The sequence below is a fragment of the Triticum aestivum genome, chromosome 3B, assembly GCF_018294505.1.
Source record: "Triticum aestivum cultivar Chinese Spring chromosome 3B, IWGSC CS RefSeq v2.1, whole genome shotgun sequence".
In the NCBI taxonomy this organism is placed as follows: Eukaryota; Viridiplantae; Streptophyta; class Magnoliopsida; order Poales; family Poaceae; genus Triticum; species Triticum aestivum.
In genome coordinates, this window is record NC_057801.1 from 601,205,692 (window position 1) to 601,227,869 (window position 22,178).

The following is a 22,178-nucleotide window of genomic DNA, read 5'->3' on the forward strand; positions in this document are numbered from 1 at the left end:
CATTTCGAGACTCCTCGTCATGTCCGTGATCACATCTGGGACTCCGAACAAACTTCGGTACATCAAAACTTGTAAACTCATAATAAAACTGTCATCGTAAGGTTAAGCGTGCGGACCCTACGGGTTCGAGAACTATGTAGACATGACCTAGAACTATTCTCGGTCAATAACCAATAGCGGAACCTGGATGCCCATATTGGTTCCTACATATTCTACGAAGATCTTTATCGGTCAAACCGCATAACAACATACGTTGTTCCCTTTGTCATCGGTATGTTACTTGCCCGAGATTTGATCGTCGGTATCCAATACCTAGTTCAATCTCGTTACCGGCAAGTCTCTTTAATCGTTCTGTAACACATCATCTTATAACTAACTCATTAGTTACAATGCTTGCAAGGCTTAGGTGATGAGTATTACCGAGAGGGCCCAGAGATACCTCTCCGACAATCGGAGTGACAAAACCTAATCTCGAATTATGCCAACCCAACATGTACCTTCGAAAACACCTGTAGAGCACCTTTATAATCACCAGTTACGTTGTGACGTTTAGTAGCACACAAAGTGTTCTTCTGGTAAACGTGAGTTGCACAATCTCATAGTTGCAGGAACTTTGTATAAGTCATGAAGAAAGCAATAGCAACATACTAAACGATCAAGTGCTAGGCTAACGGAATGGGTCATGTCAATCACATCATTCTCCTAATGATGTGATCCCATTAATCAAATGACAACACATGTCTATGGTTAGGAAACATAACCATCTTTGATTAATGAGCTAGTCAAGTAGAGGCATACTAGTGACTTTATATTTGTCTATGTATTCACACATGTATCATGTTTCTGGCTAATACAATTCTAGCATGAATAATAAACATTTATCATGATATAAGGAAATAATTAATAACTTTATTATTGCCTCTAGGGCATATTTCCTTCACCTCATAGCTGCCAAGAAAACATATGTCCTTGAAGCACCGCTAGGTGAAGCACCACCCCCAGCAAACCAAGACGTTATGAACGCTTGGCAGTCCCGTGTTGATGATTACTCCCTGGTTCAGTGCGGCATGCTTTACAGCTTAGAACCGGGGCTCCAAAAGCGTTTCGAGCAGCACGGAGCATATGAGATGTTCCAAGAGCTGAAAATGGTTTTCCAAGCTCATGCCTGTGTCAAGAGATATGAAGTCTCCGACAAGTACTATAGTTGTAAGATGGAGGAGAATAGTTCCATCAGTGAGCACATACTTAAAATGTCTGGGTTGCACAACCGCTTGACTCAGCTGGGATTTAATCTCCCGGATAACGCGGTCGTTGACAGAATCCTTCAGTCGCTTCCACCGAGCTACAAGAGCTTTGTGATGAACTTCAATATGCAAGGGATGGAAAAGACCATTCCTGAGGTATATTCAATGCTGAAATCAGCGGAGGTGGAGATCAAAAAGGAACATCAAGTGTTGATGGTGAATAAAACCACTAAGTTCAAGAAAGGCAAGGGTAAGAAGAACTTCAAGAAGGACGGCAAGGGAGTTGCCGCGCCCGATAAGCCAGTTGCCGGGAAGAAGCCAAAGAATGGACCCAAGCCTGAGACTGAGTGCTTTTATTGCAAGGGAAGTGGTCACTGGAAGCGGAACTGCCCCAAGTACTTAGCGGACAAGAAGGCCGGCAACACCAAAGGTATATGTGATATACATGTTATTGATGTGTACCTTACCAGTACTCGTAGTAGCTCCTGGGTATCTGATACCGGTGCGGTTGCTCATATTTGTAACTCAAAATAGGAGCTACGGAATAAGCGGAGACTGGCGAAGGACGAGGTGACGATGCGCGTCGGGAATGGTTCCAAGGTCGATGTGATCGCTGTCGGCACGCTACCTCTACATTTACCTATGGGATTATTCTTAAACCTCAATAATTGTTATTTAGTGCCAGCTTTGAGCATGAACATTGTATCAGGATCTCGTTTAATACGAGATGGCTACTCATTTAAATCCGAGAATAATGGTTGTTCTATTTATATGGGAGATATGTTTTATGGTCATGCCCCGCTGCTGAATGGTTTATTCTTAATGAATATCAAACGTAATGTTACACATATTCATAGTGTGAATACCAAAAGATGTAAGGCTGATAATGATAGTCCCACATACTTGTGGCACTGCCGCCTTGGTCACATTGGTGTCAAACGCATGAAGAGGCTCCATGCAGATGGACTTTTAGAGTATCTTGATTACGAATCATTTGACACGTGCGAACCATGCCTCATTGGAAAAATGACCAAGACTCCGTTCTCCGGAACAATGGAGCGAGCAACCAACTTATTGGAAATCATACATACTGATGTGTGCGGTCCAATGAGCGTTGAGGCTCGCGGTGGCTATCATTATGTTCACACTCTCACTGATGACTTAAGTAGATATGGGTATGTTTACTTAATGAAACACAAGTCTGAGACCTTTGAAAAGTTCTAGGAATTTCAGTGTGAGGTGGAAAATCAACGTGACAGGAAAATAAAGTTCTTACGATCAGATCGTGGGAGAGAATATTTGAGTCACGAATTTGGCACACACTTAAGGAAATGTGGAATCGTTTCACAACTCACGCTGCCTGGAACACCTCAGCGAAATGGTGTGTCCGAACGTCGTAATCGCACTCTATTGGATATGGTGTGATCTATGATGTCTCTTACCGATCTACCGCTCTCATTTTGGGGCTATGCTTTAGAGACTGCCGCATTCACTTTAAATAGGGCTCTGTCGAAATCCATTGAGACGACACTGTATGAATTATGGTTTGGGAAGAAACCTAAGCTGTCATTTCTAAAAGTTTGGGGATGCGATGCTTATGTCAAGAAACTTCAACCTGAAAAGCTCGAACCCAAGTCGGAAAAATGCGTCTTCATAGGATACCCTAAGGAAACTATTGGGTATACCTTCTACCTCAGATCTGAAGGCAAGATCTTTGTTGCCAAGAACGGATCCTTTCTGGAGAAAGAGTTTCTCTCGAAAGAAGTAAGTGGGAGGAAAGTAGAGCTTGATGAAGTACTGCCTTTTGAAACGGAAAGTAGCACAGCTCAGGAAGAGGTTCCTGTGGTGCTTGCACCGTCTAGAGAGGATGTTAATGATGATGATCAAGGTACTTCGGATCAAGCTCCTACTGAACTTCGTAGGTCCACAAGGACACGTTCCGCACCAGAGTGGTACGGCAACCCTGTCTTGGAAATCATGTTGTTAGACAACGGTGAACCTTCGAACTATGAAGAAGCGATGGCCGGCCCAGATTTCAACAAATGGCTTGAAGCCATGAAATCCGAGATAGGATCCATGTATGAAAACAAAGTATGGACTTTGACAGACTTGCCCGATGATCAGCGAGCGATAGAAAATAAATGGATCTTTAAGAAGAAGACGGACGCGGATGGTAATGTGACCATCTAGAAAGCTCGACTCTTTGCTAAAGGTTATCGACAAGTTCAAGGGGTTGACTACGATGAGACCTTCTCACCCGTAGCGAAGCTGAAGTCCGTCCAAATCATGTTAGCAATTGCCGCATTCTACGATTACGAGATATGGCAAATGGACGTCAAAACGGCATTACTTAACGGCTTTCTTAAGGAAGAATTGTATATGATGCAGCCGGAAGGTTTTGTCGATCCTAAGAATGCTGACAAGGTGTGCAAGCTCCAACGCTCAATCTATGGGCTAGTGCAAGCATCTCGGAGTTGGAACATTCAATTTGATGAGATGATCAAAGCATTTGGGTTTACGCAGACTTATGGAGAAGCCTGTGTTTACAAGAAAGTGAGTGGGAGCTCTGTAGCATTTCTCATATTATATGTGGATGACATACTATTGATGGGAAATGATATAGAATTCATGGAAAGCATAAAGGCCTACTTGAGCAAGTGTTTTTCAATGAAGGACCTTGGAGAAGCTGCTTATATATTAGGCATCAAGATCTATAGAGATAGATCGAGACGCCTCATTGGTCTTTCACAAAGTTCGTACCTTGACAAGATATTGAAGAAGTTCAATATGGATCAGTCCAAGAAGGGGTTCTTGCCTGTATTGCAAGGTGTGCGATTGAGCACGGCTCAATGCCCGACCACGACAGAAGATAGAGAAAAGATGAGTGTCATCCCCTATGCCTCGGCCATAGGGTCTATTATGTATGCCATGCTGTGTACCACACCTGATGTAAACCTTGCCGTAAGTTTGATAGAAAGGTACCAAAGTAATCCCGGCATGGAACACTGGACAGCAGTCAAGAATATCCTGAAGTACCTGAAGAGGACTAAGGATATGTTTCTCGCTTATGGAGGTGACGAAGAGCTCGTCGTAAAGGGTTACGTCGATGCTAGCTTCGACACAGATCTGGATGACTCTAAGTCACAAACCGGGTACGTGTATATTTTGAATGGTGGGGCAGTCAGCTGGTGCAGTTGCAAGCAAAGCGTTGTGGCGGGATCTACATGTGAAGCGGAGTACATGGCAGCCTCGGAGGCTGCACAAGCAATCTGGGTGAAGGAGTTCATTACCGACCTAGGAGTTATCCCCAATGCGTCGGGCCCGATGACTCTCTTCGGTGACAACACTGGAGCTATTGCCCTTGCCAAGGAGCCCAGGTTTCACAGGAAGACCAGGCATATCAAGCGTCGCTTCAACTCCATTCGTGAAAATGTTCAAAATGGAGACATAGATATTTGTAAAGTACATACGGACCTGAATGTCGCAGATCCGTTGACTAAACCTCTTCCACGGGCAAAACATGATCAACACCAGAACTCTATGGGTGTTCGATTCATCACAATGTAACTAGATTATTGACTCTAGTGCAAGTGGGAGACTATTGGAAATATGCCCTAGAGGCAATAATAAAATGATTATTATTATATTTCCTCGTTCATGATAATTGTCTATTGTTCATGCTATAATTGTGTTATCCGGAAATCGTAATACATGTGTGAATACATAGACCGCAACATGTCCCTAGTGAGCCTCTAGTTGACTAGCTCGTTGATCAACAGATGGTCATGGTTTCCTGACTATGGACATTAGATGTCATTGATAACGGGATCACATCATTAGGAGAATGATGTGATGGACAAGACCCAATCCTAAGCATAGCACAAGATCGTGTAGTTCGTCTGCTAGAGCTTTTCTAATGTCAAGTATCATTTCCTTAGACCATGAGATTGTGCAACTCCCGGATACTATAGGAATACTTTGGGTGTGCCAAACGTCACAACGTAACTGGGTGACTATAAAGGTGCACTACGGGTATCTCTGAAAGTGTCTGTTGGGTTGGCACGAATCGAGACTGGGATTTGTCACTCCATATGACGGAGAGGTATCTCTGGGCCCACTCGGTAATGCATCATCATAATGAGCTCAATGTGACAAAGTGGTTGATCACGGGATCATGCATTACGGTACGAGTAAAGTGACTTGCCGGTAACGAGATTGAACGAGGTATTGGGATACCGACGATCGAATCTCGGGCAAGTAACATACCGATTGACAAAGGGAACTGTATACGAGATTGCTTGAATCCTCGACATCGTGGTTCATCCGATGAGATCGTCGTGGAACATATGGGAGCCAACATGGGTATCCAGATCCCGCTGTTGGTTATTGACCGGAGAGTTGTCTCGGTTATGTCTGCATGGTTCCCGAACCCGTAGGGTCTACACACTTAAGGTTCGATGATGCTAGGGTTATTAGGAAGACTTGTATGTGATTACCGAATGTTGCTCGGAGTCTCGCATGAGATCCCGGATGTCACGAGGAGTTCCGGAATGGTCCGGATGTATAGATTTATATATGGGAAGTTGTCATACGGTCACTGGAAAGGTTCGGGGGCATATCGGTATTGTACCGGGGCCACCGGAGGGGTTCCGGGGGTCCACCGGGAGGGGCCACCTCTCTCGAAGGGCCTTATGGGCTGTAGGATGAAGGGAACCAGCCCCAATGGGCTGGGCGCATCCCCTCTTGGGCCCATGCGCCTAGGGTTGGGGGGAACCCTAGAGGGGGCGCCCGCTTGCTTGGGGGGCAAGCCCCCTCCCCTTGGCCGCCCCCCCCTCTAGATCTCATCTAGAGGGGGCCGGCCCCCTTCCCCCTTCCCCTATAAATAGAGGGGCGAGGGGAGGGCTGCACACCACATCCAAGGCGCAGCCCCTCCCCTCCCCAACACCTCTCCTCCTTCGTTAAGAGCTTGGCGAAGCCCTGCCGGAGTACTACTGCTCCACCACCACCACGCCGTCGTGCTGCTGTTGGAGCTCTCTTCCTCAACCTCTCCCTCCTCCTTGCTGGATCAAGGCGCGGGAGACATCCTCGCTCCGTACGTGTGTTTAACGCGGAGGTGCCATCCGTTCGTCGCTAGGATCATCGGTGATTTGGATCACGACAAGTACGACTCCATCAACCCCGTTCTCTTGAACGCTTCCACTCGCGATCTACAAGGGTATGTAGATGCACTCCTCTCTCTCTCTCGTTGCTAGTTACTCCATAGATTGATCTTGGTGATGCGTAGAAAATTTTAAATTTCTGCTACGATCCTCAACAGACAGGCATCCCGTTGTTCCACTGCTCTCGGGCAGCCGTCTTGGTCGCGCTCAATGGTGATGCGAGTCCGGCTGCGGCTGGCAGCTGGCTTGTTGTCTCTTCTTCCGCGGACGCCACCAATCGGCGTCCGAGATGTCGCGCCTTGATCTCGGCAGGGAGACAGATCATCATTTTGCTGGTGAGGCGCCTCAGTGCAGCAACCGGCCTCATGCTGCTCAGCAGCCGCGTCGAGGAGTCGCTGGACGCGCTCCGCCATTTGGCGACGCTCTTCACCCTCGAACTTGTCCAGCTCTTCTGCTGCCGCCTGGGCAGCTCGGATATTTTCCACTGGCGTGGCATAGACGGGGTGATCTGTCCCGAGCAGGTTGGCAATGGCCATGCCGCGCTGCCGGACCGTGCCAAGGCGGCTGGGCCCATCGGGAGCCGGCGTGCCGCCCACAGCGTGGTCCATCTCGCGCTGGTAGGCCTCCGGCAGGCGTCTCATGCTGGCCAACTTCTTGGCGCCCTCGACGAGCTGGATGCGCCGTGCTTCCAGAATCTCGGCGTCAGCGTCTTCTGGGATGGGCGCCGTCAGGTCTTGAAGTGCCGCATCGAGCGGGTCATGAGCACCTCCGCTGGAGTGCTCGCTGTGGCCGATGACTAGCACCTCCGTGACGGCGCTTTCGCCGCTCTCCGCGCGAGGAAGCGGCTCGTCGTAGACCACCACATTGGTGGAGAACGCGTCAAGCCACGCAATGTCGAAATCGACAAGCATCGGGTCGGTGGAGCCAACAGACTCCAAGTCTACAGCAGGCTCGTTGGCGACATGGAGCTGATAGAGGAGGCTGACGAGGCGGCTCTCAGGGCCATCATTGCCCGCATCGGACGCTGGCTCGTCGGAGAGGCGAACCTCGCCAACAAGGCCGGCGAGGCAGCTCGCCGCGCAGGCGACCTCCGTGCCGTGCAGCACGTCGGCGTCTGTCTGGCGTGTCGGGCTGGCTGCGCTCGCCAGGGAGGAAAAGGGTTCCTGTCCAGAACAGGTCTCCAGACGACGGTGCACCTCGCCCCATGGTGGGCGCCAAATGTCGGGGGTTGGGTGCGACATATGCCAATGGATGGCTTATCATGGTGGGAGCGAGTAAAACGTCGCCGGTGCCTGGAAGCGGGATAAGGCGTAGACACGAATGCCAGCGCACTTTACCCAGGTTCGGGGCTCTCATAGGAGATAACATCCCTAGTCCTGCTCTGCGGGGTCTCCGCATGATCACTAAGGCACAAGTGGTAGAATGGTGCTCCTCGAGTTGTTTGCTAGAGGTAGGAGAAGGCAAGGCTAGCTCTCTCCTTTTTCTATGGGTTGGTCTAGTTCTAACAGGTTGGGAACGCTTTGCAAGGGTGCCCTTTTGCTAGAGGTAGGAGAAGGCAAGGCTAGCTCTCTCCTTTCTCTATGGGTTGGTCTAGTTCTAACAGGTTGGGAACGCTTTGCAAGGGTGCCCTGGGGGGTTTATATAGGCCTAACCCCCCAGGGGTACAATGGTAATCCGGCCGGGTGTAGGACCCGACTGTCAGTCTCTTTGGCCAACGGCTTCTCCGCTGGCTGCTGGGGCCCGCCGACTGGTCTGGTACGGAGCCGACAGGCCGCCTCCGCCGCTCTCGGGTCTTGTCGGCTGCTGATCACTGTAGCCGTCATACTAATGACGCAGGCTTGGTCAGGGGTTCGTGGCTACAGCTCCGTCGCCTGGCGGGCGATTACTGTAGCCACTCTGCGTCTCGTCTGGTTAATGGCGCGTGGGTCCCGAGGAAGGGGCGGGCCGACTGCTGGGGGCCGACCTCCCTCGGGTCCGACTGGTGGGGCTCTAGCCGTCTTCCGGGCTCTCACTGATTGGTGGGGCCCGTCGTCCTTGGGCCGTACCAACAGGCCGTCGTGGGAGCAGGTCTCTGTCTGCTTGTGGTGATGTCAGGAGTGGTGTGGCAACAGTACCGCGCCGGGCGGAGATCTCCGCCGGTACGGTGCACTGTGGCCACGCCCGTCCCTGGATCGGGGGGGGGTTATACTGTAGCCACTCCTTGTCTTGTCTTTCTTGATGAGGGCGCGGGCTTCGTTAGCGCGACGGGCCGACTGCTAGGGGTCGGCTTCTCTAGAAGCCGCCAACTAGGAGTCAGCTTGTCTTGAAGTCGGTCTCTAGGACTCGGCCGTCTACGGGCAGCCGGCTATTCCTCTAGCCGGCCACCAGAATGCGGCACTTTATCTTGATGCCTTGAAAGGCGCAGCCAGCCCCGATGTCTTCAAAAGATTCTGGGCCTCAGGTTAACCTACCCGTGGCTCATTACTCCGACATCTCCCGTCATTACCAGTTTCCTTAGATGGAAAGTAGGATAAGTTGCATTAGGTGTAGATCCACCCAACATAATAGATACGACTATGAAGGAACACCTAAATAAGGTACTTCCTCCAATCTATATTAATTTTCGCTGACTTGGTGTCAGCACCTCCATGCTGCTTACTGCTGCCTGTTTTTCCTCGGAGGTGGGCGAGCATTTTGTGCTCGGCTGTTGCCGCGCGGAGGTGCGGGAAGGAGGTTTCTGCATGGGGGATTGGAAAATGTGCGTGCTAAGGCGAGACTGGGCGGGCTGTGTCGAGCAGGTGCTGCTAGGAGATTGGGCAGCAACGAGGGTGCAGTAGTGTGAGGCTTGTCGGCTGTAGGAAGTGACATGGCTGTATTTCTTTTGCCTGATATACTGTAAGAGACAGATGAACGAGCGGCACTAAACTATGGACGTCACTTGGTGCTTGAGGAAAACCCTTATAAAAGGTGGTGACGTGTGGTTAAGTTTTTTTTGCGTTTTCATACATATTTGCTGAGAGTGATATTTGCTGTGAGTGAAGTTTTTGTCATGTTGTGATTACCATATTTTCTTTTCAGAACGTTTGGCACATCCTACCTTCCTTTTTTGCCAATTAAGGTATGAATAAAGCATTGATCTCTCACCAGCAATGACCGGCTGCTTTAGTGCCACGGGCCAATCCCGATTGTTGGAGATGTGGAAGCTTCTCCGGCGTTGAATGAGGCTCAATCTGAGATGATTATTTTCTTATGGAAAAACATCCCTAAAGTTGGTTTAGAAAGAATTTGAGCAATTCCACCAAATGTTCACTTACTTTTCAGGGCTCACCGCTTTGTAGATTACGACAGATGTATTTTAGGTGCATATGATTGGCACTCAAGTGCATAAAGTCGGTTGAATCAGGATCTTCCTTTTTCATGCATTGTTTTGCTAACTTTTGATCTTTCATTTAGTAGCTCGGACTGGTCAAATTGGAAATTAAATTTTTTATTGCATTATTTTTCTAACTTATGACCTCTCATTTAGTAGCTCATATAGTTAAATAGGGAATTGTAAATTTAATTTTAGTTGTAGTGTTTAAATTTCTAGAACCTCATGAACCAGAACATGGTGTCGCTGTTGTTGACCTACCCTTGCAAGCCACCTCCGTTTGTCCTCAAATTGGGATGTGTGCGCTGTTGACGACGACGCACCACCTCACTCCTCAATGTCGTGCCTCGGGATGGGGCAAATGAATCGATGAATCACGTAGTGGCAGGGGTGGACCCAGGATGAAAATGTCCCGGTGTCCACGCCTAAATTACACATATGTGGACACCAAGCTATGTTATGCATAAAACTAACATACTTAACCATTGTAGATATCCAGTAGTAAAAATGCTTATCAAAATACTGGTCTACTTGTAATCGTAGTTGATTATGCGAAGTTTTTTGCCCAAGTTGAACAATAACGCATAAAAACTTTGAAGACAAATTTAATCAGCTAAGGCTACACTATTTATGTTTGAATAGGCTAACATCGAAACATAAAATAAAACATATTGATTGAATTTATAATTATGAAGATGTACTTACTTACTTACTTACATTATGTTGTAGGAGTACTGAGTTGTGCATTCAAAGGTTGAGGAATAATCCATACAAATGAGAATCACTTGGACTTGATTCTTAATTACTTACCAACACGAGCAAATGGTAGTAATTCAATTCTTAATTGTGGCATCCTTGAGACTAAAAGCCCTAGACCTACAAATTTTTTTGTATAGGTACGTACTTGGACTTGATTGTGCTCCCTTCGTAAAGAAATTTAAGAGTGTTTAGATCACTCAGGCTCTTATATTTCTTCACAAAGGGAATAGCGACTTGCGGTACTTCTTTCATCAATTGTCCAGCGATTGGGCGAATAGGTCATGGCAGCACGGACGCTTCGATGAAGATTGGGCGGGTGGATGAGGCGATGCCATGACGAATCTTTGCAGGGGGAGGCAAGAAGCCATGAGTAGGCGCAGGTTTTCTTTTGGGGTTACGGACCTAAATAAAAGCGATCAAAGTAGTTGATGAAAATCTTATCCTTCCTTATCTCTTCGATACAGTATATCGCAACGTTGTTGCCGCTAACAGCACTTCCTGAATCATAGGCACACATGCCATGGAGAGTGCACCAGATCCTAAAGACTAGGACTTTCTATACAAGACGTTTACACAAGGCCCACATGGCTATACAGTTTTTTTTTGAGAAATACATGACTATACAAATGTTACAGTACAGTTTAACAAAATTGATCGATAGCCTGGGGTGTGGCTAGCTGGGTGCCTCAATCGCCAATAGATGGGCCAGGCTTGTGCACCCTCTCGCTCCAGCCGCTCCAGCCGGTGTCCACGAATGAATTTTACCGGTGTCCCACGCAATATATCAACGATCGCTTAAGGTAATCGGAGTACATACCCGGTGTCGTGTGACACCGGGTGTGTCTACATGGGTCCGCCCCTGCGTAGTGGTCAACAAAGAGGGGAAAAACGGGAGAGAAAATTTGGCGCTTGCCATGACACACGTGAAGGCATTACTCACCTTTTTCCCATAGCAACGCACGGGTACTGTGCTAGTGATACATAGGCGCCGAGCGCAGCAACACGACCCCAAACACTACAAGTGCAACCGGGGACTTCAACAGTGACCACGCCACCGTGAAGAAATGAAGTCACATACGACGAACCATGAGCTCCAAGACGGTGCCTTCAAGAAGGATACGACACCGCCCGATCCGAGGATCAGAGTTTCCCCAGGAGCCACACGATGGGCAATGAAAGCCGCGACGACGCCTTCAAGAAGGGCACGAGCAACGCCGCCGCCGGTCCGTCCAAAGATAGAGCAGGTTTTCACCCCGGCCAACACTCACCGCCACCGAACGCCCACCCCAGTGACCACACCGCCCACACGGCCATGATCGCCGGGCAGCACCGAGCGACGGGCTCTGCCCAAGAGCACCACGCTACCACCACCAGGCCCGCTGCCCCGACATGCAAGACCTCGACAACCCCTCACTCGATACCCGTCACTACCCCACCCGAGAAGACGAGCGGACCCCGTGGCAAACTAGCCTCCATCGACTCGTCCTGCCGCATCGAGCGCGAGACGAGCACGGTCCTGCTGCTGGGCGCGAGACGGGTGTGGTCCTGCTGCCGGGCGCGAGACAGGTGTGCTCCTGCTGCCGGGCGCGAGACGGGCTCGGTCCTGCTGCCGGGCGCGAGACGAGATCCGTCCTGCTGCCCTAGCACGAGACTAAAGATGGGTCACAGCTGGGAGAAGGCCATTTCTTCAACGGGAATAGCACCCGGATGACGAGGAGATAGATCGAAGGCCGGTACAAGCGGCCTACGGACGAGCCAACGCCAGGGCATACCAGCCGCCGCCGTAGCCAACTTGCCAAGCCGCCATGGAGCCACCCACGGCCGGAGCAGCAGCCACACCGGACCACTGCCTAACCCGCGCGAGCTCCAAGCGTCGGAGCCGCCGGGCACGCACCTGCGCCACCAGACAGCCACCCCGGACGCCAACACCAAGCCGCCCGGAGCGACCCCGGTCCGCACCGCCACCACGCCGCTGCTACCTCCGCACAGCGGCAAGGAAGAAGCCGCCGATCACAACCCAAGCCATCCACAACCCGCGCCGCCCACCATGGTGGCCGCCAGATCTAGGTCATCCCGCGACACGAGCTGAAGCAAGACCACCAGATCGGGCACCACCCCCGCAGCCCGCCACCACCAGGAGACACGCACGCACCCAACGGAAGGGAGGCCGCCTCGCGCCACCATGGCAGCCGCCGCATCAGATCTGAGGAGGGCGAACCCTAGCAGACCCGATCGAAGGGGCAGGAAGAGCACGCACAACCCCGCCGCCGTGCACCCAACATGCACCAGCGCCACCGCTGCAACCACGCGCCGCCATGCCCCGCACCAACATGGCGCCTCCACCCAGCGGCCGTGTCCCGCGCCACCACCAGCCAAGGGATGAGGAAGGACTCCCGCCGCCACCGGCCAGGCTTCGCCCGGTCACGCCCTCTGGCGGCAGCGCAGGGGGAGGGAGGAAGGGAAGGGGCGGCGTAGAGTCGCCCGTCAGCTCGCAGGAGCCGAGCGAGCGACGAAGGGGTGAAGGAAAAGTTGTTGTTTTATGCTTTGCGTAGTTGAGTTCAAACGGAGGTCTATTGCAAAGACTCAAGTGCATTGGCGGGCGACTATGCGCAAACACAGTATTGATGCTGCTCACATGGATGAAAGATGGGATGCAAGCATACACGATCTCTCAACACACGCCCATATACATTATTCAACAGTCAATACACTGAAGCAGCCCAAAGCGTCATCATAGTCAATACAAATACTAATATAAGCAAGCACATAACGACACAACGTTTATAGATCTAGTTGAAACAGAGCATGTTAATCTGACTGTCGATCATCCTTGTTGCTTGGATTAGGCTCCAATCCTAATGCTTCCCTGAATAATGGCCCCCCATGTATACGGGCCACCGCATAGAGCGTTGCAACGCTTCCTGTAGACACCGCGACTGTATACAGAAATATGTTGCGTAGAAACTTAGGGTGATTATCTGACCACCTACAAATGAAAAGCAAGTTAAAAACTGATTTATAACATCACAAGAAAACATCTAAACGATGTACTCTGGTAGATAAAGACAACAATTTACCATGGTGTGTATTCCGCATTACTGATGAACGAAGCTGATTCCGCGGCTGATTGCACTCCATGCTGGTGTAGACAGTTAAGAGTTACAAACATTAATTAACAAGATTAACATGAAGAAGAAGAAGAAGAAGAAGAAGAAGAAACAAAAATACGGCAAATACTAATCTGATTTTCCAAATAGACACGGTCAATAACGAGTGCATGCGTACCTTGGTGTTATTAACAAGATTAGGTGATCCTGAGGAGCAAAATCGGCGAAGGGAGCTCCCGGCATGGCCGATCCGCCGCTGTCCCTCCTTGACGGCCGCTGAGGCGCTCGCCGACAAATACGGATGCGGTGCTCGCTGAAGGACGCGGCTGCACATCTTTCTCGCCGCGAAACGAAGCGCCGACGCCATCGATTATCTACTCGACGAGAAGATCTCCCAGTTTCGTTGTTCTAGCCGCCGGGTATGTTGGATGTTCCAAATCCTCTTCTGATCCCCTTCTCTTTCCCAAGTTTCCATTATATATATGCTACCGGCTAGGCTAGCTAGGGCTCCCCGTCTTCGACTTGGACTGGAACACGGCCTGCTACTTTTTTGTTTTTGAGACAAACACGGCCCGCTGGTACCAAACCGTCAGGCTGCAGGTGGACGTGGGCTGCCCGTTTCGCCCACATCAGAAAACGCGTTCATGGGCTGTCCCACATCCTACCCACATGGTTCACATCCAGCCAGCTCAGCAGCAGCCGGAGCTCCGCCGCCCGCCGGTAGCTCCGCCCCTACGCGCTCCGCCTTTACGCATCCTCCAGCTCCGTGGCGTTCTACCTCCTCGCTATCGTCTCCGCCCTCCGGGCCGCCGGCCCATATGACCCAGCCGCCGCTTCCGCCTCGCCTCCTTCAAGCCGAGGGAGTAGAGCTTCGCGTGAGCTGCCGATCCCTAATCACTGCCCCCGATGAAGGAGACCGGCACCGACGTCGGCAAGGGCGACAACCCCAAGAACCAAGACTAGCGTCGATGGATTGCGTCGTGCACAAGAAGCAGCCGGCGAGGGCGTTGAAGCCCGCAAAGAACCCTCAAGACCAGCCACCGGAAGAACAAGGTAAGTTTATATTTTTCTTTGCTTGGTGTGATCGACGGCTTGTAGTCTCTTGTCTATCGACTTCATTTTTGTTTACAAGTAAGCGGTACTAAAAGTTCAGAACACACACTGGTGGTGTTGAGCAATTGCCAATTGGTGAAGGATTTCGAGACATAACTCCTGCCCTCTTATAATCGCTACTAGTTAGACCTGACAAACAGTGTGTTCATGTAGGGAAAAAAAGAGAGCATGTACCACTGCGCTGTATATTCTAATAAACACTACGGTACTACAAATGTCAGTCTCACACAATTCGAACATGCAAGTTAGGCTGTTAGCTAGTTAGGGTGTTTTATTGTTTTCCAGTGCTTATTGGCTCATGTTGTTTCCCGAATCAGCACTGATCAGCACTGTTGGCAAGTTAGGCTGAATTGATACTGTAGACTAAGCCTTATCGAATCACATATCCTGGGTGGTTCAGTTTTGCCTAAGCAACCCTCCTCTGTAGTTTATACACTTGTTCATAGTTCCTTCATGAACCACGGTTATCCAAATACATTTCTCAAATCACAGGAACCACCAGCTCTGGTTTGGTTGCAGATCGTCAATCATAATTTTGCATCCGAACTTTTTGACCTGCAAGAATCACCATGAATCCGCACTGGACACTGGGAAATAACAGAGTTATCAATTAATTCCTCTGTTCCAGGATATTTGAAGTTCTAGGTTTGTCATAAATAATACTCCCTCTGTTCCGAATTACTTGTCGCAGGTATGGATGTATCTAGATGTATTTTAGTTCTAGATACATTCATTTCTGCGACAAGTAATTTGAAACGGAGGGAGTACCTACTTAAATTTGAGCAAGTTTATGTATATTCATTATGGCCATATATGGACTTACAGTCGGACAGATTCGCACAGTAGCCATATCAACTTCACTGGGCTCAAATCACCGTCCTCTCTTGCTCGCAAGTTAAATAGGCAGTGGAGAACCTTGCAGCCTATATGTCATGCCAACAGTTGATTAACACGCATATCGTATAAACATGCAGCACCACATGCTAATCCAAGGCGAAATCAATCTGTGATGAAGGGCAAAGATCTCTGGATCATCCGTGTTAATACAAACCTCATACCATAACTTGCTGAAAGGTTTTAGACTAGCTGCAATAAAAATTACAAAAGCAAACTGTTAGTATAAGAGATGTACCATCATGACAGAAAAAAGCTTGTACAGGAAGAGACAGCGAAAGGAGAGATAGCATTACAATTTTTTTGTATGTGCAGCCTACAACCAGAGCAACCACAACCTTTGTATTAGTTTGTCTGCATCAAAAGCTTCAGCAGTTTCACTCCAAAGAGCCACTGTAATTGTCTCCCTGGAATAAAAAAAACAGTTAGAACTGAAGCTACCGGCATGCAGAAAATTCAGACATTCCACCATGCACAAATAAATCTGAAAACTATGTTCATCACAGAGTAAAGGAAGTGGGGCATTGTATTGGTATAAGTCTCAAGGTTCTCTTCGAGTTGGATGTCCTTTCACATCCACAGTGACAACATGTGATACATGTCTTACTATACTAATCGCATCTATAGATATAGGGAAGGCCTAATATTCATGTAAAAACTGGTAGACCAGCAGTGCCAATGAAGCGCAATAAAAAGACAATCTATACAACATGTTTTCAGTATACTCTAGAACTAAATAATTCTGTAAATACAGCGGCAACTTACTTCCAGGCATGGGGTGAATCTCTGTATGTCTATATCATTCACCAGGCCACAAAGACGATGGTCCACATCACAAAAAGAGTATTTCGCCGCCTTGATCTCCAAAAATTCCAGGTAAATAATCATGTACCGTAAACTTCTCTAAATGTGCTCCGGGTATGGAACCTTGCATGGAGCAACCCTGCATCCGAGTTTCAAAAAAGAGTTATCACAAAACCCAACTTCCAATGAACATCGTAGGACAATCACCAAAACAGAAAGACATACAAAATATTAAAAACACCAAGTCAAAAGCAAAGACCAATCTTTACTTTTTTCTAAGATATCCATTGCTTCGTCGGGGTACGAACAACGATGGAGTGCCATGGTGAACAACTAATTTCATCCACTATATGGTAAATGTAAAACAAGATTCTTTTGAAGCTAGTCCGAGAGTGTAGGCTAGGTTGTTAGCAATAAGTGTACACATTTGGAAGGAGGAAAATATTGGTTTAATAGATGTCCATAACTCTTTACTAATTACTAAACATAGAAATATCTGTACAAAACACAATAGCCTTTTTTCATAGCAGTGAAATAACATGTTTCTACATTAAGAAAACAGCAGCTGCTACTGGTGTACTGAAACCATGTGTAACCTGCATCCAAAAACTTCAGTGAAAACACCCCAAGGATTGTCTGTTTTCACCATGGAACCAACATACAGGGCACTAAATCTTGCAACTGGTTCAAATGTATGAAATTACGAAGGAAGTTCGATCAGGGACACCAAACCAAGAATCGAAGAAGAAAATACTGGTCGTACAGATCTCATCATAGCATTCACTTATGTAGCACTAATTGATGCCAAAAGAAAACTTGTATTACTTCATGTAATCATTACCACAGAATTTCCCTTTTATTCTAAACAACGAAAGGGGAAAAGGTCCCTGCTCACCCCATCTAAAATAACAGAGCACTGGGGCCTATAGACCAGAAACCACATGCACAAAAAGCAAAAATGCAAACCAACCATCTTCAGTACAAACTGCCAAGCTCAATTTAACCATATATTAACAGGCACCCACTATTTCATCCACCATGAAAATGTGGCACCGAAGCAACTCATTCTTGGATAGGAACAAGGGCAGCCCCAACGACGGCGTGCGAATAGGAGCAAGGGCGGCCATGGCGCCAGCAGGCTGAGAAGAGCGTGGCGACAACGGAGAAGCAGGAGGTAGCACGAGGGAGGAGATCAACGACAACAGCACGGAGGCGGACGAGCGCTGGTGGCAGGCCAGAAACCCTAGCACGAGCACTAGGAAGTGAAGGAGGTAATGAGAGGTACATGAGGGGGTGTTGTGCAGCCATGCGAGAGAGCAAGGCCAACAAAGACCGAACACAACCGCCCATAGTGGGCCTACTGGCAGTGATACATCCACTTAGAAATGGGCCAACCAACGCCCCCCAAAGCCCCAACGATCTAGAACGCAGCATTTTGTGGAAGAATAATATCTGTAGGGATGCAGCAAACAGATCATAATAACTTCAACTGTTATAGCCTACATCAATAGTAACAGCAGGAGCCTTGGCAAGAGAAAATAGAATGCAGAGCTTAGCATGAATTGGTACATGAAAATTTTAACATCAAGGTAATAGCTTGACTAAAAGCAATCTAGATGCGCCTATATCGCCATGGCACTGCTAATTCCAGATATGACATGAACACATGCGTAAACAAACTTCACGAATAAAGCCATAGCAAACATGCAGTAGAGTACCAAACTGAACCACCATAGTTGCTGAAAATATCATGTGTCGCATACCAGACAACTAAACTTGGCGCCACCAGTGCGCGCGCACAACATGGAGGTTTATGAGAAAAAACATATGGAAGAACAATTATTCAGTTAAGCATATGTTTATCTCAGGCTGTATGAAATGAAAATAGTGTTAATTCACATTTATTTACAGATTTATTTCAGATGTTGTCATCATTAATATTAGAAGAAACATGATCAAGCAAGGACTGGACCAATAGCAAGTAAGATAATGCCCCAAGATCTGTACCACCTTAATTTCCATCTTCTCTATCAAAATAATAATAACTTTGAACCACCTAACTACCGGTTGATAAAATAGATCAACTTAGGCAATTTCTTTTGTTGCAATTAAAATCCAAGAAATTTATAATTTACAGTACCTAGTACTCCCTCTGTAAACTAATATAAGAGCTTTTAGACTACTACTTATATAAGTTTACAGAGGGAGTACCTGTTAATATTGTTTCTTGACACTCTGTCCAGATGGCATTACAGGAGGGCTATCTTATAAGCAGCTTAAGCCTGAAAGAATAAGCATACTATTAGGAATGAATATCAGGCATGAGCAGTGGAGATAGACCATTTTCATTTATATGGGCATTGCACAAAAAGATGTTTTCCAGTGCTTACTTTCAGAACTTTCTATAGATCTGGACCATCACGTTTGTTTATGATACTCAGGAAGTAGTCCAAATTTGCTACAATACATTTAGAACCTACAAATGTTCAAAATATATTTCCTTAAGCATAACCAATACAGCAATCAGAATATAAATAAGCATATATAACATCAAATAATATACTGCCACCAGGAAGTTTAAGACAGGTTGTGTGTATCAGTAAAATGTGACATACCTCACCCCTTCAACAGATACAGTTCCTGTTTTTTTTTAGGATCAGATACCTTTCCTTTTGAATGTAGCAATCACTGCCTCTTTTGAAATAACCTGCACAAGCCTATCGATATTGAGGGCTTCGACATTCTTAATCCAGAGAACCACCATGGTTGCAGAAAGAAAGAGAGAGGTCAACCTAGACGGAGTGGAGACGGGCGCCGAAGTTGGAGGCGGCAAAGCTCCGACCATGGCCACCGCGTGACGTAGAGGGGAAGCGTCGATGTCGCGTCAAGGAGAGCACGTGTTGGACAACAGAAACGGTGCCGCCATGAGCCGCTCGACGCCGAGGGAGAGACGGCCGAGCAGCTGCGGAAGCAGCAGCCTCCGTTCCTCCTGGCGATGGAGGCGCGCGAGCTCGACGGGGAGCAGCGACGTTCGCGGCGGCGGTGGCGGCGCCCGGGAGATGCAAGAGGACGACTGGCGGGGAGTGTGGCCGACGGGAGGGGAGGAGACTGGGGACTGGGGTGGCTGGGGGCGGCGGTGTTTCGAGAGAGAAGTGAGAAGAGCGAGACCAAACCCTACCCGTCTCCTCGGGGAGAGAACAACGAATTGAAAAAGGCCACGTGGCGCCAGCCTAAGCGAAATCCCATCTATGCCCTTGGCGGGATCTGGAAACTACAGCCGCAGTTATACCTGGCCAAATGGGCCGGCCCGGCCTGGGGTAAACGGGCCAGGCACGCGTGTTGAGCATCGTGGCCCAGGCACGGCCCCTCGGCTATATGGGTCGGCACGCTGGCCCGGCACGCACAGCCCATCGAGGCACGCCCGCCCGATTTGCTAACAAATGCACCTCAAAAAAATTTTGCTAAAAAAAAGGTACTGCCTCTGCCCGCTGGCCAGGTTTGACCCCTTGACCGTGCGCAGGCGCGCAGCGCCCAGGAGGCACGTCGATGCAGCCATGCAGGGCTGCATGCATGCACTGATGGACGTTTTGTTTGCTGTGCAGTAGCACTAGCACGATGGCAGTAGGTTTAGATACGTTTATTATTTCAACGGCTCCATCGCTGCCTCGCTGGACGCTCCCCTCGCTCCTTTTTCCTTTTTTTTATATGCTCGCTCGCTGTCGCTGGACTCGCGCCGATCGATTGCTAGCCGTGCCGTGCCGGGCAAGGCAGCCCAGGCACGGCCCAAGCCGGGCCACGTGCCAGGCACGGCCCACTATGCCTCGTGCCGGGCCGGCCCGTGACGGGCCAGGCATGCGGGCTAACGTGCCGGCCCGAAAAAACCGGCCCGTTTGGCCAGGTATAGCCGCAGCCACCGCCTGCCTTCACGGCCTCCCCGATCTATAAAAAAACCCCACCATCACCGTGACTACCCCTTTCACCTAACCCTACCACATCGCCGCCGCCGCCGCCGCCTCCTCCCCCTCCACTCCTCCCGATTCCGATCTGCGTCAAGCGTGAGGCGAGATGTCTGCGGCGATCCGCTCGGTCTCACGCCGGCTGGCCACAGCCGGAGCCGTCCACGGTGCGCAGGGTGGTACCCTTGCTGTCGCCGCCCCAGTTCGTCGCCCGGTGATAACCCTCCCTGCCCGTGGCTATTCTGCTTCGTCTGCAGGGTAAAAACTCGCCCTTCCTTGATTTCCTGTGTTTCCATATCTATGCATATAGTTTAGTTAGATTCACCGTGTCACGTGATATAGTGCCATATGCACTGATCCGGTCCTCTTCCGGTCCTTGACGCGATTACAAGTATGTGGTACCTCGTTGTTACTAGTCGTGATTCTTTACTCTTTATTTAGGATTACTTCAATTGCTAAGGAGACTGGCCAGAGGCTGTACAAAGCTGTTCTTCGGTCCACCCCGTTCATGGCATCAGTCACCACCTATGCAACTGTGGTTTCGGCAGTTGGATACTGGGTCATTGAGACTGTTGAGGGTGGAGTGAATAAGAAGCTTGTTGAGCAGAATAACACTCTCGCCGTGAAGCTTGAAGCGGAGAAGGTGAAGCGTGAGGGCTTTCAGAGCATAGCTACCCATGCCCATCAGGAGAGTGCCCGCAGGATTGATGAATCAATGTTTGATGTACGTCTTCAGCTCAACAAACTGTTCCTCCGCTGGTTGGAGGGACATGAGGTCAACTTGAAAAGAATGAAGGACATGGAGCAAAGGATTGATGCATTGACAAGGGAGGTTGATGCATTGAAGAAATCTCCTTCTGCAAAGGTAATAAAGTTTAATTGAATCGTTTTATGCTTTAAAAGTCTATTGTTGAATCAGTGCTTTTATTACTTAGTAGCAAAAGTAGATTTCAAAGAACATGAAAGGTCCTGAAATTAAACTTCTTGCAGGATGATGATACGCCAATCAAGAGGAGCTGAGACCAGACCTGACCGCGCCTGTGGGGGTAAGCACCCCAAGGCGACCTCTTCGCTTGTTGGGGTGAGAACCCGAAGGCGACCTCTCTTCCCTTTGGGGTGAGCACCCAAAGGCAACCTCTGCGATCTCTCCGTCTGTTGGGGTGAGCACCCGAAGGCGACCTCTGCGATCTCTCTGTCTGTTGGGGTGAGCACCCGAAGGCGACCTCTGCGATCTCTCCGTCTGTTGGGGTGAGCACCCGAAGGCGACCTCTGCGATCTCTCCGTCTGTTGGGGTGAGCACCCGAAGGCGACCTCTGCGATCTCTCCGTCTGTTGGGGTGAGCACCCGAAGGCGACCTCTGCGATCTCTCCGTCTGTTGGGGTGAGCACCCGAAGGCGACCTCTGCGATCTCTCCGTCTGTTGGGGTGAGCACCCGAAGGCGACCTCTCCTTAAGATACCCAAGCCTCAATGACTTTACTTCATGCTTGTGGGAGTGATACTAAATCCTCATTACCATCTTCAGACCTGTGTTATGTTAAAGTTTAAGTCTAAAGACCTTGCATCATATCTATTCATGATTTTAGCCATCATGTTCTTGTAAGGATTATTGCTACCTGCTATGGTATTTGTTACTTAGTAGTAACTGATGTTTCTGCATATTGGTTTCGTTTCTGACTGGTTTTACTTTCTGAATTGCTTTCCATTCGTTTCTAAACAGTAGCTATCTGTTTTTCCCCCTATTTGTATCACTTAAGCTAAGCATATAATATGTTGCTACATGCAAATTTGGTCA

The 22,178-nt window shown here is 48.9% G+C and overlaps 2 protein-coding genes and 1 long non-coding RNA gene across 4 annotated transcripts; 1 reads left to right on the plus strand and 2 right to left on the minus strand.

Annotated features, from left to right (window-relative positions):
• Positions 1-13,180: 13,180 nt before the first annotated feature.
• LOC123071198 (uncharacterized) lies at positions 13,181-14,097 on the minus strand. The gene is made up of 3 exons (XM_044494711.1): positions 13,797-14,097; positions 13,589-13,650; positions 13,181-13,497 (listed from the first exon to the last, which is right to left on the minus strand). The coding sequence occupies exons 1-3, from the start codon at positions 13,983-13,985 to the stop codon at positions 13,320-13,322; spliced, it is 429 nt and encodes a 142-aa protein (XP_044350646.1). The 5' UTR covers positions 13,986-14,097; the 3' UTR covers positions 13,181-13,319.
• Positions 14,098-15,284: 1,187 nt separating this feature from the next.
• LOC123071199 (uncharacterized) lies at positions 15,285-19,361 on the minus strand. 2 transcript variants are annotated; one of them, XR_006434174.1, is made up of 9 exons: positions 19,222-19,361; positions 19,045-19,136; positions 18,820-18,905; positions 18,641-18,711; positions 16,391-16,568; positions 15,922-16,032; positions 15,783-15,817; positions 15,555-15,654; positions 15,285-15,318 (listed from the first exon to the last, which is right to left on the minus strand). It is a non-coding gene; the product is annotated as an uncharacterized lncRNA (long non-coding RNA). The 2 variants fall into 2 exon arrangements; XR_006434175.1 differs by having other exon boundaries at positions 15,555-15,817.
• Positions 19,362-20,342: 981 nt separating this feature from the next.
• LOC123071197 (uncharacterized) lies at positions 20,343-22,044 on the plus strand. Its single transcript, XM_044494710.1, has 3 exons — positions 20,343-20,643; positions 20,827-21,250; positions 21,376-22,044. Exons 1-3 carry the CDS (start codon positions 20,495-20,497, stop codon positions 21,403-21,405), a joined length of 603 nt encoding a protein of 200 aa, XP_044350645.1. The 5' UTR covers positions 20,343-20,494; the 3' UTR covers positions 21,406-22,044.
• Positions 22,045-22,178: the final 134 nt, after the last annotated feature.